We start from the raw sequence: 27,488 nt of genomic DNA, 5'->3' as shown, positions 1-27,488 counted from the left end.
CTATTCACGCTTAAACCGCTTAAAACCGTTTTTAATGTGGTACAGAGGTATTGTGTGAAGGAAAAACTCCCGGAGAAGGATAATAATAGATATAGAGAATAGATACGAATAATAAAAACTATAGAATAGTTTTCATTTCAGAAAAATGTACCGTTTTCTCACGATAGGCGAACTTCGAATTTGAGCACAGCAAAGTTTTGTTGTTGTGTCATCAACATCTAGAATTTAGATTCTAGATAGTTTATAGTTTAAACAATTTTTTGCGAATGCAGGTGACTCGACACGGACTCGACACGGCCTCGACCGCTATTTTCGCTCCGTCACGATTACTTTTCCACATTTTAATACTGGTCAATTAGTCATTAATATTGTCGTCTGTTTACCATTTTTATTTTTTTCTTCTAGAACGATTAATATCTACACATATTTTTTAAACTTTTCATGCCAAATTAATACATTTTGTTGACAGCAAAACATGATTTCGCTTCGATTTAAGGCCCTATACTATGCAAATTCATGTTTTTATTTTCGATAAATCTTTGACCAGAAGTAATTATAAGCATTCAAAAATTTTTTGTAGGTTTGTTACGTTCCTTATTAAGGTAGTCATTGTCTTAAAATTTTGATTTATATCCATTTTACCACTGAAAAAGTGTGTTAAAAAATAATACTTTCAAATTTTTATTTCTTCTAGCATTCAGCGAAAACAAATACAGGAAAAAATATTTTTATGCCAAAATGTTTAAATTATGATTTCGAAGGCAGCCATTGTCTTCGTTTTTGATAAATAATAACAATAAATGATAAATCATTGAGATCACAAATTCGGACGAATTGTTGATATTCAAAAGCAAATATTGCTTTGAATATTTGCCACAAGAAATCCACAGGCGTTTTGATAGATAATGGTTGAATGACATCAGTCAAATCTGTCAATCAGTGACTGATTGTCTATTATAGAAAACTTAAAGTATGTTCACAAATATATCCCAGTATACTGGCCAGAGCTCCTTAGGTATAGAAATTGTATGGAATTGCCGTGGTCCCCTACCATTGATTCGTTTCGGAATATTTGCCAGTGCTTTTTCGTATATATATATCTCTATGTTTTGATATAATTACAATACGTCACACTTGTCTAACTAGTGGAATACCAGTACAATACAGCGCCGTAATTTGACGTCATGAGCACTAGTCAGTAGACTGGGTTTTTTTTCGGAACCTAGTCAACATTTTTAGTATACAAATATTACAATATTGTTTTGTTTCCTAATTATTTCGTGAAAGACTACCTAATAAGATGCTATTTGATAATTTACATTCACCAAACGATCATTTTTACGTTTTTGGTAGGTTTGAAAGTCATAAAAATATGTAAATATTCATTATTACAGCTAAGTCAGAAAACAATGTACAGAGTATCGCTACACAGAGACACATACGTCGAAACATTATAAAATGATAAGACTATGTTATTTTATTGAACATGTCCAATCCATAGCAATGAAAAGAATAATTGCATCTTAGCACTAGTAAAATCTGCACAAGAAATCGTAAAAATAATATTATCATGCGGATTGATATAGATTTATAGATACACCATGATTTTTGGTGCATCACGAGAGGAAATAACTAAGGATTCTTTACAGAAAAAATAATATTGATCGAAATGAAAATATGTCCTAAAACCTTAATATTTGATTTTATTAAAAAATATTTTTTATGAATTAAAATCGTGACGGTATTTAAAAGTAAAGTGTAAAGAGATTGCATTTTATGCAATTATTAATTCTCATATTATAACTTAATTCTCACATACTCACGACGATTTGATGCAATGTAGGTTACATAGTACATACGTAGGTTGTTGGTAAGTTGGCATATTATTATTAGTCTTGTTCACTCCCATAGTCCCATACAGTCAACATAAGAGCCACTTTTATGCTTTTAATTAAATTAAGGAACAAAATTGGCCAAGTGCGAGTCGGACCCGCGCGTGATTTATCATTATAGAGCAAAAAAGACCAAATAATTTGTTTTTTGTCTGAGATCCTACTTTGATCATTTATGTGATCGTCATGGGTCTACATCTTATATTTTATTAAAGCTATTTCAATAAACCCAAGCACAAAAAATATTTGAACCCTTCTCATTGATGTCGTAAAATATGCTCTATATTTTCCAGCAGTGAGCGAGCTGACGATGCTGAATTGTAGCTTAGAACTTTTGAATCTACTTTACAGAATTTTAAATCTACTTCGGTATTAATACTTTGGGGTCTGTATGTGTCTCTTATAATATAACTAGCGACCCGCCCCGGCTTCGGGTATAAAATATATAACCACTGAAAAAATTATTAAAATCGATTCAGCAGTTTTGACTTATATTCATTATTACTACCCGTGCCCCGCATTGGTCGGTACCGTCGCAAAAGCTACGTCCCGCAATTTTTAAATCTGTAATATTATCGAAAATATTCATTTAAATCATATGCTGTAAAGGGCCATATAGATCTACATTAAATCAACAATGTATATAAGTTATTTAATCAGATAAGGATTAATGCTGTATTTATTAAAATTACTTCGAATATTAGCCATTATTTGTCGTAAAAAGTAAATAACAAAAAAATGTTATTGTGGGATATCCATAAGAGATAGACATAATATACTTTCGCAGAGTTTTCTGTAGACCTTTTCAATGTGTACAATACTTGGTACATTATTTTGATAAATCTCGTAGGGTTCAGCCTGCGTTTACAATGTAAGCGGGAAAAAAATGTAATTATTTACGACATCACATTAGAAACCCGAAAAAAACAGTATTTCTCCACTATTTAATGAATGTTATTATACTTATAAACCTTCCTCTTGAATCACTCTATCTATTAAAGAAAACCGCATCAAAATCCGTTGCGTAGTTTTAAAGATTAAACGGATCAAAGGGACATGAGGGAAAAAAGCTACTGTGGTTTATAATATGTCGCAAATTTTAAAATGTCAGTTGCCTATAATCCCGCCTTAATGGAAATTCGTTTACTCTTTCACTTGGCCACGAAAAACATCGCTGTCGCGCTCTAATCGCGTAGGTACCTAATGTTATCCCATTTTATCCGCATTTTATAGTTCGTCTTTTTCACATTAATGAAAAAGACAATCAGAAGATGGAATTCTTTGCAAATGGGCATTGTCCAAAAAAATTCACATGCACTTTTTATTTTTTTTTTCGTTAAAATAGGGTATTTTATGAATATAAATTAAATAATTTTGAAATTCATTGGCTAGTTTTTTCTCAATAAATTTTTAAAGTTTTGCTCTGACGTCATCATCGGCGGTCAATTCACCTCTGCAGTATGTTTTAAATTTTCTTTCAATCTTATTTATAATGGCTGGTTCGTCAAATGCAAGTTCTCATTATGTGAAAGCTGATACGAGAAGCTTACCAAAAGTTCGAAACGTAATGTTGGCCGAATTTATTGCTAATTTAACGCCATTGAAGGTCAAACAAAGGTTAAACATATTTGTTAAAAAATATAAGTAACTAATGGGTATTTTTTTCGTTTATATACAGAAAAACGATCACTGACCTTATTCCTCGAAATGTTTTTGTAATGAGCAAAATTAAAAAAAAATGGACAATCCCCGGTTGTGGGGATACGAAATTTGTTTATTTTATGTCAAATCAATGTTGGTTGTGCTCGAGCCTCGACATAATCAGACCACGTAACATAATACATAATATTATTACGTCTGGCATGCCTATATCGTTTTTCCGACTGTCTTCAAGGTGGTCTATAATTCGATAAAACCGTGATGACTGTGTGCAGCAACCGTGGAGGAAGTGTATCAAAGCAATGACATTAGCGGCGGTCACTTCCTACTGCGCCCGCGCCGCTGCGCGCGCACGTTGCGTAAATACTTTCACTAAGACACACCACAAAACAACCACCTAAGTACACTACATTTTACATAATACGCTATCTAGGTACACCAGCGGATATCTACAGATTTGGGTATGCTGAAATTGTATAAAGATTTTAAACCCCAAAAAAAGAGGGCTGTACTTGCAGACCTTACAGTGTTATTAGGTAGAAGTAAATATGTTAGTAAATAAATACTGAGTCTTCGGCTTTCTTCTAAAGATATCTCAACAAATCATAATCAAAAAAGAGCTTGCTTAGTGATAATAGCACCATAATTACATTACTGAAATCTCGTGGGGTATTAGAATATGATATCGATAGGCTGCATTTCCACTGAAGCGGAGCGGAGCTTAGCGGTGCCCGAATTGACGAATCGTGCTATTCCAGCGGAATGACAGCGAAGATTTCGAGCATGGTGATTGGTCAATTCGGCACCGCTAAGCTCCGCTCCGCTTCAGTGAAAACGCAGCCTTATAATGGCGTACCGCGTATGCCGTATGGGGCCTTGATTGCAAAATGATAGGTATGTTTGTACCAAATAAGTCATTACACATTACCTTACGCTCAAAAGACGACGAAAAAAAAGAAAACAAAAAAGAAATTCGGTTGTTCCGTGAAAGGTACAAACAACGAAATTACTACGCTAACGACCATAACAACATAATAGTTGTGCCGCATTAGATCTTGTACTGGCGTCTGGCATGGTTAGATTTTACTTTTTTATGTAATTCTCTGGGGCTAATTGTGTTGTTGAGAATGTGGAAGTTTCCACGGCAATAACGCCCCAACATGACACCGACTCGCTTTCACGGATTACCGTTAAAAATATAAAAACGTGACACTTCGAATTAAACAAAATATAAATCAGTCTGATCACAGTGTTTACGAATTGCATTTCGATGGCAAAGTGGTCGAAAATGTTTGAGATTTGACATCTTAACCTCGCTATCGAAATTAGGGAATGTTCCCAATGTAATTATACTCGTGTTTCGTCCTCGAGATTAGTATAATTAGAATATGAACACACAGTAGTAGTAGCTAGTGTCTCCGCTTCAATCACTATGTTTAGAGGTTATAACTCTAAAAAAAAATATTTAAAAAAACTTACAGTTGGTCTCTGGTATATACTCTATGGTTTGCTCGCTTTTCCTGTTCCGGTGGACTCCATTTTCCTCCTTCGGCCAACGGCGTTGATCCGACTTCATTTTATAAACAGTGGAGTTTAATCGCTTCTAGCAGTACTATTTTATCTTGGATAAAAGGCTACAAAATTAAATTAAATAAGTCTATACAACAAAATTTTCCTCAAAGTTCCTCCAATTTATCTATGTTAGATGTAAAGGAATTAGAAGAACATGTTAACAGTCTAATATCAATTGGTGCTGTATCACCATGTACTCCTTGTGTCGATCAATTTGTATCCCGGGTTTTTCTAGTTCCTAAACCAAATGGTAAAAAAAGATTTATTTTGAACCTAAAAGAATTTAATAAATATGTTAATAAGCAACATTTTAAATTGGAGGATATTCGAACGGTGTTAAATCTCATTACCAAAGATTCTTATCTGGCAACACTCGACTAGGAAATATCTTCGTTTCTATATTGGTCACCAACTGTATGAGTTCAATGTTTTACCATTTGGATTATGTACAGCCCCTTATATTTTCACAAAATTAATGAAGCCAATTGTGAATATCTTAAGGTCTAATGGGTTACTGTCTTCAATTTATCTCGATGACTTATTACTGATTGGGGCTAGTTATGATGAATGTGCAAGAAACATAGATATTACGAAAAGGTTACTAGTGAACCTAGGGTTTATTATAAACCAAGAAAAAAGTGTTATGTATCCATCAAAGACAGTAAGATATTTAGGCTATGTTATTGACACACACAATTGGACTATAAGTTTACCATGTGAAAAAAGAATTAAAATTAAAAATGAACTTTTATACATTATGCAATTAAAAAGATGTAGATTAAGAAAATTTGCAAGGTTAATTGGGTTATTAGTTTCAACATGTCCAGCCATAGAATATGGTTGGTTATATTTAAAACAGTTAGAGAGGTGTAAATATCTTAATTTAATGGAAAATAATGATTATAATGAGTACATGACATTACCTAGTTCACTTTTGCCGGATTTGAATTGGTGGCTTAGCTCCATAATGTATTCAAATAACAGTATCAAAGATGACAATAACTATTGTCTAGAAATATTCTCTGACGCCTCAACTACGGGGTGGGGTGCCAGCTGTGGAGACCAAAGGGCTAGCGGCAGATGGTCACAAGAGGAAATTCACTTTCATATAAATCAATTGGAACTTCTTGCAGCATATTTTGCCCTAAAGATATTCTCAAAAAATTACAGTAACTGTAATATTTTAATGAGGGTTGATAATACAACAGCTATTAGTTACATCAATTGTATGGGAGGTATACAATATCCTCATCTTTCAAAGGTAGCAAGGGACATTTGGCAGTGGTGTGAAGTACGTAAATTATTTGTTTTTGCTTCATATATTAAGTCCTCTGATAATATTATTGCAGATCAAGAGTCAAGAAGGGCCCATCCAGATGTAGAATGGGAGTTGTCTTTACAAGGCTGAAATATTACTAAAAAATCTTTCAGTAATACCAGTCATAGATTTATTTGCTACACAAGTAAACAAAAAGTGTGTAAAATTTGTTTCTTGGTTTAATGATCCAGATGCTTTTACAATAGATGCTTTTACATTAGATTGGTCCAAAATTGGTATTTTTTATGTGTTTCCTCCAGTAGCAATTATTCCTAAAGTATTAAGAAAAATTATTGTAGACAAGGCTGAGGGTATTGTGGTTGTTCCAGTGTGGCCTACACAACCCTGGTACCCTATGTTCTTACGCTTGCTAGCTTCTAAATTAGTATATATTGATTGTAATAACTTCTATATTCCTGATTCTAGCCATCGGAACATCCACAGAAACTTTACCCTGGTTGCAGGGATTTTGTCAGGACAGCGTTGTTACAACGAGAAATCCCAAGTGCTTCAGCTGATATAATTTTAGCTTCTATATCGGAAAGTACCTTAAAACAATATGATGTATGCTACAAAAAATGGTATGATTTTTGTGTTACTAATATGATAAATATGTTTGAACCTTCAGTTCCTATGATTATACAATTTCTTACCAAGATTTTTGTAGATGGTGCCCAATATGGGACTATCAATTCATATAAATCTGCTCTTTCTTTTATCATTAAAAAATTACCTGATGATGATAGGATTTCCAGGTTTTGTAAGGGTGTGTTTAAATTAAGACCGTCATTACCACGTTATAACTTTACTTGGGATGCAGGTGTCACAATTAACTATTTAGCAACATTATTTCCAAATGAAAATTTGACACTTGAACAGTTAACTAAGAAGTGTGTTACTCTGTTGGCCCTAGTCACTGCACACAGAGTGCAAACATTGTCGAAAATTAAATTAAATGAAATAGTCTATTGTAATGATAAAATAATGATTAAAATCTGTGATTTAATCAAAACTTCAAGACCAGGTATGAAACAACCATTATTATACCTACCTTATTATTGTGAACGTCCTGAGATTTGTCCTGCTAGTACATTAAGAGCTTACATAGACAGGTCTAAAGATATTATAAGACCAGAAAATTATCTTTTTGTCAGCTTTAGAAAACCATATAAAAATGTATCTCCTCAGACGCTCTCTCGTTGGATTAAAATTACATTACAGGATAGTGGGATTGACGTTTCCATATTTAAGTCTCACAGTACAAGACATGCAGCAACTTCTATGGCCAAGAAAATGGGCATTAATATAGATAATATCAGACAAGTTGCTGGATGGAGCGGCAATTCCTCTACCTTTGCTAGGTTCTATGATAGACCTATTATTGACAAAGACAACCTGGCTTTGGCAAATACGCTGTGTTCCTTATAAGGTTATACAAATAATAGAAATAAAATTATCTTTTTGTTTATGTTCATTTATTACATATTATGTATTACAGTGTTGTTTTATGGTTTTATATATATTTCAAATATAAAGTATTGTACATGATTTGTGATATTTATTACTCTAAACATCTACTGTGTGTTCATATTCTAATTATACTAATCTCGAGGACGAAACACGAGTATAATTAACGATCAAACGAACTTACCTGTACGTGAAGTTCGATCGTAATTATATGAGTGTTTCGTCCGAAGAGATTAGTATATCCCACCCTCCCTAACAGGTGTAGGTACCCATAGATAAAATATCACAAATCTCTCTCAAGAAATGAAGTCGAATCAACGCCGTTGGCCGAAGGAGGAAAATGGAGTCCACCGGAACAGGAAAAGCGAGCAAACCATAGAGTATATACCAGAGACCAACTGTAAGTTTTTTTAAATATTTTTTTTTAGAGTTATAACCTCTAAACATAGTGATTGAAGCGGAGACACTAGCTACTACTACTGTGTGTTCATATTCTAATTATACTAATCTCTTCGGACGAAACACTCATATAATTACGATCGAACTTCACGTACAGGTAAGTTCGTTTGATCGTTAATAATATGTAGATTGTAGACTATTAGCAGGTGCATTTGTTATCTGTTGTCTAATAGTAGTGTTATATCTCACTCACAGTCAGGTCGGTCTAATATAATTGCGATGGTTTTTTTATATCTTTTTTATCCTTTTTGGTCTGATGTATAAATTCGGACCACCAAGTTACAGTCTCTGCATACTTTGGGAACCACAGCTTAAAATTACCCTTTCAAAATTAATCAATTGCAATAAAGTATTAAGCTTTAGCATATCAGTGTTTTCGCTGTCGGCTACTTCACACAGTGGCCCAATATAAGTTTTCGATTATACTGTATGTCTGTATGGTTTTTTATCGTTTACAATTAAGGACAATGTAAATGAGTCTGCGTGTGGTCTCACCCGTTTACAGATAATACAAAAGTTGTTACAAAGTTTAAATTATGCGTTGTAAAATTTTATTAGTCGTCGTCTCTGTATTACGGGGTGTTTAATTTTATTGGGCAAAATTACCGTGTGTTCCACACAGGACTGAGATTAGAAAGCCTGTTTTAACACGCTACATATTATATATAAGATATTGCCGTCGTAAATTAATTGCTATAACATAGTTGCAGCGAATATGTAAATAATTAATAACCTAGCACGTAGCGCACATAGATTAATTAGGTGTGGTGGCAAAATGTTTTGGTTTTAGCCTAAAATTTGTTTATTAATATATTATTTTAGCCTAAATATAAAATTTAAAAGACATTCAAAGTGAGACATAAATAATAAAAGTAAGATATTTACTAGTGACGCAAAGATCAACAGCTTTTCTAATCTTAGATGTTTCGCAATACAAGGCGTTATAAAAATCGACGTTCTTCTTTCTTCTTTGCAGCGGTTCTATAATTTAAGCCCTGTAAGTATTTGTATAGTCCGGTAGCGGGGTAGGTTCTTTTCGATCTTATGAAAAAGAGATGGCGATATGCGCTGGTGTGCTGAACAAGTAGCGATAAGAAAAATGAGTCAGTAAGCTACTTCGCGACCGTACTATACTCCATAATATTCTATCACCTACCTGTGTGAGACCGAGGCGGTAGCTGGTGACGTCCAGGTCGAGCGACAACAGCATGTCGTCCACGATCTGTCGGTCCGACATCGTCGTCTGCTGCGGGGTTTCCCCGTTCTCCGTCTCCGAAGTAGCTAGGAGGCGGTACCTGCTCAAATAAATAATAGTGTTTAAAAGGCGTTCTGAACTTTAGTTTCCAACAGGTGAATTGTATTTAATTTGACAATCACTTTTAAGTTACATGATACTTCATGTGTAGTTCATATTATTATATGATATATCGTGAGGGCTACAGAACTGGCGCTGGTCCCGGTTAGAGCTAAATGTTAATCGTTTGTCAATTATATCTCACCCTTTCTTCATAAACATAACGCACAAGAGACACCATCCATGGTATTTAATCGGTTAATCCACAATGAAAGGTAACAGAAAATTTCGATAAAAAAATATTGTTTACCTTCTTGCGAATTCTGATAACGGCATGTGCTCCGGGAAGCCCTGCTTGTACAGGCGAGCGGCGTCCAGCAGTTGGAAGCCGCGGAACTGGAAATTAGATAGAATTGAGAAATACTCCAAAAGCAATGTCTTATACTGAAACTGAACATGATTAATTTATCTATTTTACTAATACAAATCTTGAAGCAGCGTATTCGATATTACAGAAACTATTCGAGATCCGCTGTCTTTAGGTGCCGGTTGGCAGCGGACGACATGATGCTTCACCGCACCGCACCGCAAACGACGTGTCGTCGCGACACTACTGGTTTGTATATTGTATTCACTGAGCTCCATTAAACAAGTACGCTGGACTTTTGATACTTACCTGCTTTTTGTCCCTATTTGAAGCGGAATCAGCGGCCCCTATGCGGGGGAACTGGGAAGAGAACTAAATTTGACGTAAATTGCTAATGGCCGCTTAATCATTATTGGTTGTCATCACTAGTATTAGTTCCAAGTACTCTCACTACTGCTATCAGCGCCAATATGGCGACTTTCAAACGTCATTTTTACGTCAGATTTAGTTTTCTTCCCCCGCATTGGGAGCGCTGATTCCGTTTCAAATAGGCACTAAAATAGCTGTCATTTCAAAGGGTATCATAAGTCCAGCGTACTTGTATAATGGAGGTCAGTGATTGTATTTCTATGAAATACTCTGCGCGCTAGCGACACGAAGCTGGCGACACTTATCCATAGAAATAAGAAATACTTAGAAACCAGTAGTGTCGCGACGACACGTCGTCTGCTGCAATTTCATGTAGCCGGCTTCCAACTTGTACCTTTTAACAGACAAATACTAGCAGACCTTGTATTATTCGCTGCTTGATGTGTTTATTAGTAAGCTGGTGTAAAGCTGAAACCGTGCGACTATAGATCCGGAGTCCTGCTGACGCACGCGATGTCTCGTGGGTCAAACCAGTCCACTGGCGCGCGATCTAGCTTTAAAACGCTTGTGTACGGACATGTACCGAATGCCTTACTGTAGGTAATCCTCGCGACCGCTTCAACACAATACATAGATAATTAACTGATATTCTAAAATCTAAAGCCTAAAATATCTGTACCTGCGAGCGCAGCAGTGGCACGTTGACGTCGTCGGCGTCGTGGTGCTGCGCGGTGAGCAGGTAGCACAAGAAGTGCACGCCGCCCGCGCCGCACCGCCGCAGCGTGTCCACCATGCCGTCCTCCACGAACTTCGCCTCCAGCGCCGTCGAGCGCCGCTTCATGCCCGCCGTGCCTACTGCGTGTAATTACCTGCGAGCGCAGCAGGGGCACGTTGACGTCGTCGGCGTCGTGGTGCTGCGCGGTGAGCAGGCAGCACACGAAGTGCACGCCGCCCGCGCCGCACCGCCGCAGCGTGTCCACCACGCCGTCTGCCACGAACTTCGCCTGCAGCGCCGTCGAGCGCCGCTTCATGCCCGCCGTGCCTACTGCGTGTAATTACCTGCGAGCGCAGCAGGGGCACGTTGACGTCGTCGGCGTCGTGGTGCTGCGCGGTGAGCAGGCAGCACACGAAGTGCACGCCGCCCGCGCCGCACCGCCGCAGCGTGTCCACCACGCCGTCTGCCACGAACTTCGCCTGCAGCGCCGTCGAGCGCCGCTTCATGCCCGCCGTGCCTGCATTAAACGTTCATATCAGTATGTGTAAAATATCAAAATCGCATTTCATTATGACTTTATCGTGGTGCAGGACTGGAATAGATCAAATATTATGTTATATTGGAAATATATTTTGAAAATACACCTAAATTTTATAAGCGCCATAAACAGGGTTATATTTGTCATTTATCGATCGAGTAAAATCGAAAAAGCGTAGAAGAAATTATTATTTTGACAATCTTAAACTAATAATTGTTAGCTTGTTTGTTAGATAGCAGCTTTTAAAGTCTGGTGTATTCAGTCATGCAAGCGTCCACTGCATGAGTTTAGTTTGAATTTAATATGCGTCAATTCTCATTTATCAATTAATATGCAGCAAGTGATTTGTGAGTGAAGCGGCTGCTTTTCTCTTACCGGACGTAAGGGACCTTCGTATTATGGATGCTCGGCAGAATGACGGTACATCTATGATTGAAAACAACGGTGATCAAAGGTGATTAAACCTTTTATAATAATAATTAAGTTCTAGGGTCCTGTTTAATACCGATACAAAATACAGATTACAAGTTCACAAAATGTTTTGGCAGCAATGATGTACAAAGTACAATAATTATGTATTAGGTTAACTGCTGAGCGAGAGCTTTGTGTCAGCAGTTTACATTCATGAATGTTGTAACATTTTACTTAATAAATCAGTGTAAAAACAGCACTCGTTGGGTTTGGTTGTTTCATTCCATCCCTATCTATCTGTAGAAACACTACAAATGAATACTGCATAGAAAGAGTCAACCGAATATTAAGTGAATAAGAAACTCCATTTTCTTCTTTATGACATAATAATATGAGTTAACACGTTTGCATCATATTATACTCGCTAATGAATATACTGCTTTGGACTCCTATCCCCATTCCCCCGCAATGCGATAGCAATGTACGCGTTGTAGAATACACATTTCTTTATGCTTTCATATTATATTGCGGTACATATTATATTTTCACCCATTCCGTATATGCGGGCTATCATACATAGCTACAAAGTTTTAATTATCTATTTTTAACCAACCTTAAAAAAGTTTATGTTATATTCAACATAATATGGATTTGTTCTATAGACAAACAAACATTATATAAAGTATACGTTACCCGAAGTGAGCGTGCGTCGTATCGAAGAGGCACGACGCAGAGTCGCTGCGTCGCCGACGGACCCGCACCACGCGCCCGCACCGCCGGCGCCGCACGCGCCGCGCGACCACACGCTCAGACGACCAATGTCCTCGCTGCACAAATACAGCAGATATATTATGCGAAAATTACAAAAAAAAAACACTAGGACTGCTTGCACACCAATGCCGCGAATGGCAAAGAAGGATCATGAGTTCTTGTCTTACATGTAACACGGCAATCACGCGCTTATTTGGCTAAATTATGCGCAGAAGCTTAAATCATCAATAACTAATAAATAACATTTAAATTAGTACAAAGTTTTGTAGCCGCACATACTAAGATTTCTTTACATTTAGTACTTTTTAAAATCATTGTTGAACTTACTTCTGACTTTCTTGCAGTATTGTGTGGGCTTTTTTCGTAATAGGGTTTTCCCGGCTCGCTTTCACCCAACCGGTGACGTCATACAGCACTGGATTTGTACCCTGTCAATAAGAGAGTATTGAAGATTAGTAAGACTCACACATAGCCGCCACGAATAGAAGTATCTCTCTCGCTGTCTCTCAATCTCTCACTCCCTCCCTCATCATCTCTCCTTCCCTACTTCTCTCTCCATCTCTCGCATCCTTTCTTCCAATTTGTCTCTCCTTTCTCTCATCTTACCTCTATCCTTCCCTCTCCATCGTTCCTTACCTCTCTTCCTCACTCTCCCGTCTTACACTCACTCTCTTTTTCTCTCTCTCTCTCACCTGTAGATGTTGCAGCACGAACTGTCGCGCGTGCGGCGCCTTCTTGATCAGGTGCTGCGTGTGCTGCGGCGCACCGTAGTGTAACAGCGCACGCTCGAGGAACGTGTCGTCTGATGAGCCGGGATACATCGACTCCTCGTCTAGTAACCTACACAAGAATGTTATGTGTCGTCGTCTAATATTTATGTAATCCTATGAATTATTATTGTAACATGGCGAAACCAAAAAGTTTAAATTTAGTTTGTTATTATTTTTAGCAATATTCCGCGAAAACAACTTCCACCTTTAAGTAAATGAGTGAGTGTACGCATAGGCATGCGTACAGCACCTCCCTCCTCCCACACTGCCTATGCGTACACTCGCATGCAAGAACTTGCAAACACCACCACCACACAAGCAATAATGTTGGCAAATCCGTGCAAGGCCCCTCACCACCATGCAGGTTGAAAACCTCGACGCGCGTTTCGCCCCAACACCGGAGCATCCTCAGGATGTGGACTCTACGAACAACGTCCGTTAAGTGCCGCCACCGGCCATAACACCGCCTTTTATACACTATCGAGCCCCGCTACTATCCCCACTACCCCCACTACTCTCACTAGTACCCCCGAACATATTAATAAGCGGTGACGTAGTCAAGCAAGTTTGGTCATTCAACAATGCAAATCTGTTATTTTTCTTTTCTTTTATGATCTCTAATTGTTCCAACACGCTCAGCCGAAAGCCTTTATCGCATTTATGTAAAACTTTATAGGAATGGCCATCGGGTACAGTATGATTACTATCTAAAAGATGTTTAGCAAAATGTGACTTATCAGGATGACCATTTCTATAAGCCGCGATATGTTCTTTATACCGAGTCTCGAAGCTGCGTCCAGTTTGACCCACGTATACACTATCGCATTCAGGACAATCGATCTTATAGACACCGGATTGATATTTTTTATCAATCTGGTCTTTATTATGACACAAATGATGTTTTAAAGTATTATTTGTCCTGAATGCGACATGCATTTTTATCAATCTGGTCTTTATTATGACACAAATGATGTTTTAAAGTATTATTTGTCCTGAATGCGACATGCATATCGTTGCTTTTCATTATTTTGGATAAGCGTGCAGATACCTCTAACCCGGCGTGAAACAGCGCTAGCGCTGTGTTTCGTCGAGTGAGTGAGTTTACCGGAGGCCCAATCCCCTACTTTATTCCCTTCCCTACCCTCCCCTAATTCCTTCCCATCCCTACCTTCCCCTAATTCCTTCCCATCCCTACCCTCCCCTATTACCTCTTAAAAGGCCGGCAACGCACCTGCAGCTCATCTGATGCTGCGAGTGTCCATGGGCGACGGAAGTTGCTTACCATCAGGTGACCCGTTTGCTCGTTTGCCCCCTTATTTCAATAAAAAAAAAAAAAAAAACCTCTCCCATGTAGGTCAAACTGGACTTATATCTAACTATCTCTTTATCAATAGGACCTGCGTACAAAAACTTAACCAGTTCTTTCTTGTTTTTATTTTTCAAAATATTATTAATGATTTTTGGACTATATCCGTTGGATATCGCAATTTGGAAAATAATATTAAGCTCATTTTGATAATTATCTTTACTAAGAGGGATTGATAATAATCTATGAACGTAACTATGAAAGGCCGCGAGTTTGTGTTGCCAAGGATGACATGACGATGCATGAATAGTAGTATTAGTATATGTCGGCTTGCGAAAGATTCCAAAACTGTGTTTATTATTAACTCTAGTAATAGATAAATCGAGAAAATGTAGGGTGTTATTATCTTCACATTCTAATTTGAATTTAATTTTAATATGTTTTTTATTTAGTTCTTTTACAAATACGTCCAGTTGTCTCTGTGTACCCGTCCAACAAAGAAAACAATCATCTACATATCTAAAGTAATATAAAATACTTTTATTAACGACGATATTTCTTTGTTCAAAATCGTCCATAAATATTTCGGCCATCAAAGGACTTAAAGGTGAACCCATAGCTAGACCGTCTTCTTGAACAAAGAATTCGCCGTTAAATCGAAAGTAATTTTGTTCCATGCATGTTTTAGTAAGAGTAAGCAATTCATTACTTTCACCAGGAGGTAAACGTTTTTCTAGTGCATTCCTTCAGACTTTAGTAAATAAAAACAGGATGGTCCAATCACGTACAGAATCCTGGTCTGAACCTTTTTCCTTCCACCCTCGCGTCAAAAACTTAACCAGCGTACAATTTGCCAAGGATGAGATGACACTTTTGGAAAAGGGTCTTAAATATAATATCACTCCTAATATTAATCAGAATGCTTTGGAAATGCTTGCGGTGGATTCGGAAATAACTGCCGTAGTTAATAAGAAAGATAACATGGTTAAGGGCTTACTAGCCAACGAAATCAAAGGTACTCCTTCCGGTTCTTCTTTTAACCCCGAAAGAGTGGCTTTGAGTTTCTTATTTCTTATTTATTCTGTACGTGATTGGACCATCCTGTTTTTATTTACTAAAGTCTGAAGGAATGCACTAGAAAAACGTTTACCTCCTGGTGAAAGTAATGAATTGCTTAGTCTTACTAAAACATGCATGGAACAAAATTACTTTCGATTTAACGGCGAATTCTTTGTTCAAGAAGACGGTCTAGCTATGGGTTCACCTTTAAGTCCTTTGATGGCCGAAATATTTATGGACGATTTTGAACAAAGAAATATCGTCGTTAATAAAAGTATTTTATATTACTTTAGATATGTAGATGATTGTTTTCTTTGTTGGACGGGTACACAGAGACAACTGGACGTATTTGTAAAAGAACTAAATAAAAAACATATTAAAATTAAATTCAAATTAGAATGTGAAGATAATAACACCCTACATTTTCTCGATTTATCTATTACTAGAGTTAATAATAAACACAGTTTTGGAATCTTTCGCAAGCCGACATATACTAATACTACTATTCATGCATCGTCATGTCATCCTTGGCAACACAAACTCGCGGCCTTTCATAGTTACGTTCATAGATTATTATCAATCCCTCTTAGTAAAGATAATTATCAAAATGAGCTTAATATTATTTTCCAAATTGCGATATCCAACGGATATAGTCCAAAAATCATTAATAATATTTTGAAAAATAAAAACAAGAAAGAACTGGTTAAGTTTTTGTACGCAGGTCCTATTGATAAAGAGATAGTTAGATATAAGTCCAGTTTGACCTACATGGGAGAGGTATCTGCACGCTTATCCAAAATAATGAAAAGCAACGATATGCATGTCGCATTCAGGACAAATAATACTTTAAAACATCATTTGTGTCATAATAAAGACCAGATTGATAAAAAATATCAATCCGGTGTCTATAAGATCGATTGTCCTGAATGCGATAGTGTATACGTGGGTCAAACTGGACGCAGCTTCGAGACTCGGTATAAAGAACATATCGCGGCTTATAGAAATGGTCATCCTGATAAGTCACATTTTGCTAAACATCTTTTAGATAGTAATCATACTGTACCCGATGGCCATTCCTATAAAGTTTTACATAAATGCGATAAAGGCTTTCGGCTGAGCGTGTTGGAACAATTAGAGATCATAAAAGAAAAGAAAAATAACAGATTTGCATTGTTGAATGACCAAACTTGCTTGACTACGTCACCGCTTATTAATATGTTCGGGGGTACTAGTGAGAGTAGTGGGGGTAGTGGGGATAGTAGCGGGGCTCGATAGATTATAAAAGGCGGTGTTATGGCCGGTGGCGGCACTTAACGGACGTTGTTCGTAGAGTCCACATCCTGAGGATGCTCCGGTGTTGGGGCGAAACGCGCGTCGAGGTTTTCAACCTGCATGGTGGTGAGGGGCCTTGCACGGATTTGCCAACATTATTGCTTGTGTGGTGGTGGTGTTTGCAAGTTCTTGCATGCGAGTGTACGCATAGGCAGTGTGGGAGGAGGGAGGTGCTGTACGCATGCCTATGCGTACACTCACTCATTTACTTAAAGGTGGAAGTTGTTTTCGCGGAATATTGCTAAAAATAATAACAAACTAAATTTAAACTATGGATTTCCGCAAAGTAACGCCTGATTCCATTAACTATTTGAAACCAATAAGCACACCGAGTGATCAAAAACAATATTTTTATCAATGATACCCTTACCGTACCCTTTATTTTATTACCTAAGCGTAGCGAAGCGGCTCTTCTCCATATTTTTTAGGAACGAACAAGAGATCGTAATAAATAGCCGCGTCGTAGCGTATGCATATGATTAATACGTTTCTCTGAACGGTAACCCCCTTAAAATGTAGTAATATCAAAGAAATTTTAAGGCAGATGGCAGACCGTAGTTGTGATCTGGCCAAGTTTGACATAACGCGACATAATTACGCAGGTCCGCCATCTGTCTCTGAATCAACCTCTGTGATAGTACTCGATCTATAACTCTCACCACAGCAGGCCGCGGCGGTCGCAGTCCCTGAGGTCGGCCTGCGAGCTGCGCACGATGGTGTTCTGCGGCGCCTTGTCCAGCAGCTCCACCATCGGCCCCGGGTTCACCGTCTCCGACAGCCAATCTGGAATAATTAATGTAAGATTTTTTTTTATTTCGAACGTTGTATCCTACAATAACAGTGTTTTCTTTAAAATAAAAAGTTGCGTTCTTTAGAAAGCAACTCGGCTTAGTGAGTTTTTATAAAATAGGATAAATGGAAAAATTCATTTCAAAATGTTCTGTAGCTGAAACTTCCAGAACCCATCCATTAACATACTGGGACGTTTACATTTAGCCACTGGCACTGATGCTTCTACTAGGCGATATTGCCCTGGCCCCTGAATACTTCTTTTTTTTAGCGTTTACACTCAGCGAGTACTAGTTACATTCTCGCGGTGCCCACTTCCCTGCCTCACGGGGCTGAATTTAAGCGACGCTTTAGCTTGCTTGTCTCTTTTATTCGAGCTGAAATAATCACTATTATCATTGCATTTTCATGAAATAATAAAAACTTTTTTAACACGAATACCCACGGATAAATGGACGAATTTATATTATACCTTCTTCAGTCCCGTCGTCGAGCGCGATCCCCTCCTGAGCGTATCGTTCGCGCGGCGCCACCAACATGGCATCGTGGAAGACGGCTTGAAGGCGCTCCTGAAAGAGACAATAACGTGTAAGAAAGAGACAAATATGATCTATATAGTACCACTGCTATTTATAAAGTACCTAATCATGTGAGATTTTTGGATTTTTCTGTATATATTAAAGAGGCCTATTTTACTATGGTTATCTTGTTTTTATGTCACTACAACTAGTGAAGCGAGATAACAAACGAAAATATTTGCTTGAATATTTCTCTAGTTAGTAAGAAACATAATGAGTTAGGCAGCTTTGCGACGCAACATACGGCATACGGGTACGCCATCACAATTACGCGTGCGTCACAGTACGCCGTCGTCAGGATTTTTATATATCAAACATAAGCAATGTTACCTGTAGGTAGTTGGAGAGGAGTTTGGACAGCGGCGCTCCGCTTTGCTGTCCAGCACACATGGGGTTATCAGCGCCAGGCGTGTCCAGTAAGAGAATGGATGCCGAGGTCCGCGCTGACGTTGACACGCTCCTGAAAATTAAATGTATTGAAGATGTTAAAAGTATATCAGGCATACGAGTACAATTCTGTAGATAGCATCTGTGCATGTGACATGTCACTTGCTGACATAAAGAGAAGGCGACGCTTCCGCCTATGTGTGATAGTTGCCGAACACAAAATAAAAATAAGTGTACAATTTTTACAGCATTTATTTATGTTTGTTGCTTACTATTTATTATTATTACAGTCCCATACTCATATTCAATATACAGTAATTTTAATGTTTTAATTCGCTTTTTTGTAAAGTTATACATGTCACAAACCTGTTAACTAGAGCTACAATGATGTTGAACGCTTCGCCGTACAGTCCACTCACGAACGCGTCCAACGCTTCGGAACCTGGCATTTCCTTCTCATTCGACGGCGACGGGGTTCTGTAAATGACATAAGAGATTTATAGTAAAAAACAATGTGACAAAGAATCAAAATGTTAAAATGGCATTTAAACAAGTTACAACATAGACGCACCGACTAATATGATGACTATTAAAAAAAATCGTGTGCGAATAAAACAAAAAATAATAAATATCAACGTACGAAAATCTACCTAAAAATATTTTCAAGGCAGATAGATATAGATATCATAAGTCCCACAGACCAACTTGCTCTTATACGTTGGGAATATCAATGGTAGCAGACAAGGACAGCAATCAAGACATCGGTGTAAGATCAAAACTAGTGAAGCTACGACTCGGTTACGACCTAGGACAGTGATAGTGCTTAGTGTTTGGACCTAGTGACCTAGTGTTTGTGAATAAAGTCTTCAAGAGAGTCAGCAGGTCTTTATCTCCAAATCCTTCGTACCCTAGCACGTAACAACTGGTGTCAGAAGTGGGATTCATGTTGTCTGTGTTCACTCGATAAGTTTCGCTGGTTTGACGCTAGATGGCACTACATGTCCGTCTCCGTAACAGTGTTACATGTATGGTGGAGGAAATTGATTCCTACGCAGTTGACAGACCAACCATTTGGTCGGATGATGGTAATTCAATGTTAACCCATCAGTAACAAGCGGCAGCTGGCTGCCGCATAGCAATTGGAAATCTATTGTGTCTGCGATACCCACGATGGAGGTGTTATGTGATCTGTCGCCGGGTTTGACATAACGCGACCAAACTGTGTATGGGTCTACCAGGATCTGAAGGCAAATTTTGATGGCAGGTTTTCAAAAAATATCCTTGATCATTGGATAAATTTTTATATTTGCATGTTTCACACACTGAATATGCCTCTTTAACGAAAAAAAAGGATCAAAATGTTTTATTCCAATCACCCCGGTATTGCTAGTATCAATTTCTTTTCTCACTTTTTGCCATCAGATCCTGGTACACCTATAGGTGCCCCATCTGCCTAGGAATCAACTTATCTGATAGTACCTGAGCGCGGCGGGTGTCTGCGGGGAGGCGGGCGCGGGCGGGGCTAGTGCGGCGCGCGCGAGATCCTCGCACGCCACGCCCAGTAACCGCGCAGCACGGGCGGCCGACGTGCCACTACCGAACTGGTATTTCAGACTGGAACCTTGGTTCGCTGGGAATAAAATTGTATTTATTTAAATAACTTTCAACCTATTTTATTGCTTTGTCGTAAAGCGATACTATTTCTATAATATTAATAATCATTGTCTTTAGATGTAAGATGACGATAAACTACTCATTATAATGGTTTATTAATTATTACTCAAATTAGGAATCTTATTAGGCTATAATGTCAAAAATAATTTCAGAGATTGTTCCTAGAAGAGTGATTCTTAAGTCATCCGTAATAATCAGATGTTAAATTATTATAACAATGAACCTGACCGTAACTTTTAATCTAATTCAGTTGAGGTTACGTTGTGAACACGTACCTGCCAATGAACTTTAAAGTTCGGCGGGATATTAATGTAAGCTATTAAATAAAATGATAAAAAAACATCTGCACGTCGCACGCTCTGATGATAAAGAATGGTGTCAGGTATTTTACTTTAGCCTTCTATTCCTTAGAGCTAAGTACGAATTACAGATTCAAGTGTATAAGATAAATGTTTTGGCATCTTACCTCTAACAACTCCCGCCCAGCCCAGATGGCATATAGCTGCGAGAATCTTCCACACAGTCATCTGCTCCGGCTCAGTAACGCCCAACGTCTGTAATGACTCCTTGAGCGTCGCGAACTCAGTGGGTGCGTCCATCTTGTCGCTGGAGCCGAGGTAGGGGTTGGGCGCGTTGACGGGGGATTGGTCGAGGAGGAGCTCACGGCGGAGACGACCGTCGCATCCGTGGAATAATCTGGAACAGGTGGGGAATATAGGTGATATTTCTGCTTAATTTAAGACTAATCTATGGCAGGTTCTTAAGACAGTAAGTAGTTTATAAGCATATTATTATAGAGCTTTAGAGAACAACGCTGTTGAATACATAAACTACAGTTAATAAATCGGACATCATCCGAATAGAGCACAGACTCCGACTGCACGTGATTTACTCGGGCAATCTTTACGAATAGTTCATACCTTAATTAAAGCCATATCATTTGATCAAACGCTACGTAAGACAAAGTATGCAACTAATCTATGTAACAAACAGACTACCAAAATCATTCTACTCAATATTGGCTACGTATTCGTGTATCCTGTGACGGAACTGTGTAACAGACTTGACAGTCTTACATATTGAGCGCCCTCAGCGCGGTCTGGTCGGGGCGAAGGTCGGGCAGCAGCACCTGGACCGACGCGGACACGAGCGCGCCGCCGCCGTCAAAGTCCAGCGACGTCAGCGACACGAACCGCGACGCGTACGCGTTTGAGCCCGTTCTGAAATTTTACGTAAAAGTGTTAATATTATGCTTGTGTGATTTCTGTTGACATATTTTTATAGCCAACATGTTCATAGTACAAAAGATAAGGGTTAATTCGTTTAGCTTATTCTTAGCAAACCCTTTCGTTCGTATCCTCTTAAATGTGCTGGCATGTACGATTTTAAAATTGTGTTCCACAGTTCAAGCAATTTCACCCTTACTGGTTTGTGCTATCTGCTTAAAAATTTTGTTTGAAAGATTACACATTTTGGTGAACATAAATTGCAACTTGTTACTAGTTTTTATATAACTCGTCAAGTCTACAATCCTGCTGTTTCATGAGCATATAAGTATGATCAATGATCATGAAATATTAATGTAATCTAAAAGAGGATTAAACTATATTATGTGGGTAGTACAAATACTAACCGACTGGACCCAAAAGTGTGTAACACATCCAACGCTGCGTCCAACCGCTCGGGCGTGAGCTTGGAGCCCTGCGCGGGGTACGCGCTAGCCAAGTACCATACACTGTGACGCATAGCAGTCGTCTTGCCTGAACCGGACCTGAAATCACATAATTCAAAGATATTCTTTCATTTCCATATACATATTTTAAAAATAATATAAGTATAATATCTCCAAACTAACGCAACCTGTGCTATGGTGGAATTGCTAGGAAAACAAAAAGTAATTATTGCGGCTTGCGATTTATAAATATGCATTTTCTATACATATTATAGAAATGTACAAACAACTTCGCTTTTTTCTCTCATGTCCCTTAGTTCCTTTTAATTTTTAAAAGTACCTACGTAACGGATTTTGATGCGGTTTTCTTTAATAGATAGATTGATTATTTAATAGATAGAGTGATTAAAGAGGAAGATTTATAAATTTAATAACATTAATTAAATAGTGGAGAAATACTGTTCATAATGGGATTTCTAATGTGATGTCGTAAATAATTACATTTTTTCCGCTTAAATTGCAAACGCAGGCTGAACCCTACGAGATTTATCAAAATAATCTACTTAGTATTGTACACTATGAAAAGGTCTACAGAAAACTCCGCGATGGTCTAGAATAATATTATGTCTATCTCATAAGGATATCCCACAATAACATTTTTTGTCATTTACTTAATGGCTAATTTTCGAAGCGATTGTAACCAATACGGCAATAATCCTTATTCAATTAAATACTTTAAATTTATTATTGATTTAATATACATCTACCTATTTATATTACAGACTAGCTGTTGCCCGCGACTTCGTCCGCGTGGACTTTATAGTTGTTCCCGTAGATCGATTGAGTCAGATACTAATTACTATCTCCAATCTCCATGCCAAATTTCATCAAATATATTAAATAGTTCGTAGTAGGCGGGAATCATAAAAGTTTATCGTGCGGGAACCGTATATTTTCCGGGATAAAAAGTATCTCTTGTCCTTTCCCGAGACTGAAAGTATTGCCATACCAAATTTCATCAAAATAGATTGAATAGCTTAGGCGATAATCATAAAAGTATATTGTGCAGTAACCGTACATTTTTCCGGGACGAAATGTATCCTATGTTCTTTTTCGGGACTCAAAGTATCTTTATATCAAATTTCAGCAAAATTGGTCCAGCCGTTTACGCGTGATGTCGTAACCACGCGAAATACGTTCGGCGCAGCTTCGCCCGCGTAAATTAGATAATATTTCACACACAAATTAGTCCACAAAAAATAGCCTATGATCCTTTACGTGGTCTACTTCCTATCTGTGGCAAATAACAGAAAAATTGCTCCAGTAGTTCATGAGATAAGCCCTTTCAAATAATTTCTCCCGTTTTTTTCACATTTTCCTCTATTTCTTCGCTCCTATTAGTCTTAGCGTAATAAAATATAGCATATAACCTTCCTTGATAAATAGGCTGTAATGTATATAATTAAAAACTACTGAATCGATTTTAATCATTTCTTCAGTAAGTGGTATAGGCTATAATATATTTTATACCCGTACGAAGCCAGTGCGGGTCGCTAGTGTTATATATACGTAACATAAATATGTTGGACATGCGCAATGTCGTGCGATTAGCGATGCGTGAATCATGATGTAATATTTTATTTATTTTTATTTATATTATAATTTTCCTTATTTCGTTATCAAATGCAACTTGACCAAAAACTCTCTACAAAAATACGTGGTTTTGTATTACACAACTCAAATTTTTCTTAGAGAAAGAAAATACGCCTATGTATACAGTATAACCAACAGTATAACATTACTTCTTCGCTTTGCTCATAGTCATAATATATTGAAACCATAATAATATTATTTTTTAGATAGAGCAATAAGTCTAGCGAGCAAGACAAGTGGAATACCCTGGGGGAGGCCTTTGCCCAGCAGTGGGATAGTATAGGCTAACAAAAAAAGTCTAGAATTTTGTTTGTAATCTGTCTATAAAAAGTCTACAAATCCTACAATCTACAATAGCTATGTCCACACTATGCAATTTCATCTTCAATTTTCGTCATCATCTTTTTATTCAACTTTCGTTTGGCATATTCAATAATTGAATGCGTCAAAATCCACCCGCGTTGGAAAGAAAAGTGTCATAGCGTCGCGGGCATGCCTCACGTGCAAAGCTAATATGATTTAACAATAATTCCAAAGAGCCGTCTACACGTAGGTGTAAAAGACGCGAAAACTTATCTCATAATATGTCATTAATATTGTAACAGACATAATCTTCATTATAAATTCCAAGAGCCTTGAATGAAATTGATATTCATAACTTTTCTTTTCTAGTAGCCATTTAAAATTCAAGGTAGGCCGAATGACATCCGTATAAAATTCTATTGTAATTGGCACCGTAGGTGGTATTAACATAAAAAGTTCGCTCCTAGCATCGGCTTAATCTTATTTATTATCTGCCTAAAGGTCATTTGAGAACGTGCTCAAAACCCGTGCAAAGTAAAATTTATATTGTTGTTATTTATACAAAGCTTTAGTTTTAGAAATATTAAATTTCAAAAATGTAAAACATTCTTCGACTGTGGTCTATTATGTAACTTTATATTTACATAGCTTTTAATTTGCTTTTGCGGAGAAAGGTAACCGCTTTCAAAATAGACCCCCATCAGTGTCTTATTCCGCGACTCGCAACACCAGTCAGTAGCCGAATTTTTATGAATTTAAATGTGGTATTTTGACTATTTATTAGTATTTTATTTTTAGACATATTTTAGTCGGGTTATTAACCAGCACAACATTAACTTGGCATAATGTAACCTAATAACGTAGGTGAGCCATTAACCTATGATCGCTTTTATAATAATTTGTCGCAACGCGTCATGGCGCGGCACGTTTTTGCCGTCACGGTAAAAAAGTGAAAATGTATGGATCTGCAAGTACAACGCTTTTACTTTAAATCCAAGAAAAGCCGTGAAGGACAAAGACCTTAAAGTTTGTCGCTTTATAATGTGCCGCGGCCCGCGTCACTGCAAATTATAAGCGCGACTACTGAATCACTTTCTGTCATTTTCACTAATGTTACCTTCCAAGGAAGACGATTGCTCGATCTCGCCGCGCCGCCAGCATGCAGCGGTGCGCGGACTGCGCCGCGGCGAACACGTGCGGCGGCATGTCGTCCGCGCGACACCCGCGGAACATCGCCGCCACCTGAAGTGCCAGGGACGTCAGCGATAATAGGAGATATAATACACTCAATATTCAAGCCATGTTATGGTTGACATGTTTTTGTTGAAGAAAATTTTAGAAGCAATTTAAGATATTTTGCATAACAGTCACTCATAAACCGATGAACTGATTTTCATGAAACTTCGTATGGAAACACTTTAAGTCCAGAGAATGGAGATAGTATAGTTTTATCCAAAGTAATGTGGTTCTCAACTTCCTGACATATAGGCGAATTTCGCGCAACAAAGTTGAAGGCCACATCCTGTATTAGTTAACAAGTTTACCTTCTCCGTGTAGACCGGTGTGGTCCGGCGTGGCGGCCCCAGCACCAGGAGGGCATGGCCGGCGCGGGCGTGCGGCAGCGCGGCGGCGTACCGCGACCGCAGCACGTGCAGCGCGCCGCACTCGTTGAGGCAGCGCAGCGACGCTATGTCCTCGCACCGCTCCAGTTGAGGGGGGTTAGCCTGGAAAGTAGAATGTTGGGTTAATTTTGTGTCGCGGTAAGTTATTTATTCTAATTTTTTGAAGATATTGACATTAAAAATATTGGGAAGATCGTTTATCCCTTTTAGAATTGGGAGAAATGACGTCTAGATTTAAGTTTGGAATCTTCGATTTCCTCCTTTAGCGATTATAATTATTCTCTGAAGCCACCCTAGAAATGAAATCCACCTTCGCTTATTGTGACTACCTCCAATAATTACTCCGCATGGTTATCAGTAAACCCCACTGCAGCCCACAGGCAGCATATTTTTACTGACCAACGCACAGTATATTAGTTAAGTCCGAGGCAAATTATATATTGTAAAGTAGGTCACAGAACAGCCATTACCAACCTTTTCCAAATCATCTTCATCAACCGTGATCACTTCTCCCGTCTGTATAACGCGGACCCTAGCGCGCCCGTCGTCCGCGTCCCCCTCTCGTATGACGGCCGTGAAGCCGCCCCGGTGAGCCAGCCACATATGACCCGCCTGCAGCCATTCCTTCTCGCAGGCTAACTGCTCTTCGGATTTAGCCTGGAAAGAAAACAGGATTATATATCAAAACTGTAGTCTTTACGTGAGGAGCAAAGAGTGTGTCAAATGTCTATTTGAAAGCCATTTTAGGTCAGGAAAAACTAATATTGTTAGAAAATGAAATAAGATATTATTTAAAGACGGCCACTGATTGCGAATTTCAATCGATCATTTATTGCAAATGAACAGGTATGAACTTGCGGTTTCTAATCGATATTTCTTATTTATGCTTTCCAATAAAACCATACGATGGTTTCAAACACGATTACAAAGATCTCTGAATAATTCATTATCCTACCTACCAAAATTGTAGAGTTCTCTCTACCTCACCATCTAAAGATACCAAGCAAAATATATGCCATGTAACTATGTCGTACAAATAAATAAAAAGACTTAGCAAATATTAAAGTAGGCAGGTACTTTAGTGTATATTTCTAATATCTAAACGCAATAATTATATAGTAACAGCCTCTTCTATACAGAAGCTATCAAAACTGTAGAAAGCGCAAAACGACCTTCACACAAGAGTAAAATATTCGCGACGGTTGTTGTAACCGTTATTATCGCACTTACATAACGCGACGAATAATGATCAGACAGTTTAGTACGACTCGTAGAACGTAAATGCCACTTGCTGTCGTTAAATAGAGATATTGTAAAGTTTAGCACACACAACAATTTTTTTTTCGGGTTCCAATAGCCAAATGGTAAAAAACGGAACCCTCATCGATTCCTCATTTAAGTCTGTCTATCTGTCCGTCCGTATGTCACAGCCACTATTCTCTGAAACTATGAGACTTATATTGCTGAAACTTGGTAATAGTGTATATGGTGAACCGCAAAAATATTTTCAC

At 38.0% G+C, this 27,488-nt stretch overlaps 1 protein-coding gene across 5 annotated transcripts in view; it reads right to left on the bottom strand.

Moving 5' to 3' along the window:
- LOC121728173 (unconventional myosin-XVIIIa) overlaps positions 1-27,488 on the bottom strand; it is a 238,603-nt gene that overhangs the window by 125,166 nt on the left and 85,949 nt on the right. For 3 of the 5 annotated variants that reach the window (XM_042116297.1, XM_042116299.1, XM_042116301.1), the window contains 18 exons: positions 26,452-26,634; positions 25,900-26,079; positions 25,473-25,597; positions 22,361-22,498; positions 21,804-21,947; positions 21,194-21,423; positions 20,533-20,683; positions 19,420-19,530; positions 18,997-19,126; positions 18,561-18,657; positions 17,959-18,082; positions 13,525-13,672; positions 13,160-13,260; positions 12,755-12,888; positions 12,026-12,076; positions 11,457-11,629; positions 9,972-10,057; positions 9,524-9,662 (listed from right to left, as the gene is read on the bottom strand). In XM_042116297.1, coding sequence (XP_041972231.1) covers positions 9,524-9,662; positions 9,972-10,057; positions 11,457-11,629; positions 12,026-12,076; positions 12,755-12,888; positions 13,160-13,260; positions 13,525-13,672; positions 17,959-18,082; positions 18,561-18,657; positions 18,997-19,126; positions 19,420-19,530; positions 20,533-20,683; positions 21,194-21,423; positions 21,804-21,947; positions 22,361-22,498; positions 25,473-25,597; positions 25,900-26,079; positions 26,452-26,634 — 2,445 coding nt within the window. The remainder of the gene's footprint in view (positions 1-9,523; positions 9,663-9,971; positions 10,058-11,456; positions 11,630-12,025; positions 12,077-12,754; positions 12,889-13,159; positions 13,261-13,524; positions 13,673-17,958; positions 18,083-18,560; positions 18,658-18,996; positions 19,127-19,419; positions 19,531-20,532; positions 20,684-21,193; positions 21,424-21,803; positions 21,948-22,360; positions 22,499-25,472; positions 25,598-25,899; positions 26,080-26,451; positions 26,635-27,488) is intronic. The other 2 variants (XM_042116298.1, XM_042116302.1) reach the window with 1 other exon arrangement.

This window comes from Aricia agestis, chromosome 6 (genome assembly GCF_905147365.1).
Source record: "Aricia agestis chromosome 6, ilAriAges1.1, whole genome shotgun sequence".
Lineage (NCBI taxonomy): Eukaryota > Metazoa > Arthropoda > Insecta > Lepidoptera > Lycaenidae > Aricia > Aricia agestis.
This window is presented reverse-complemented; position numbering and strand designations above follow the sequence as displayed.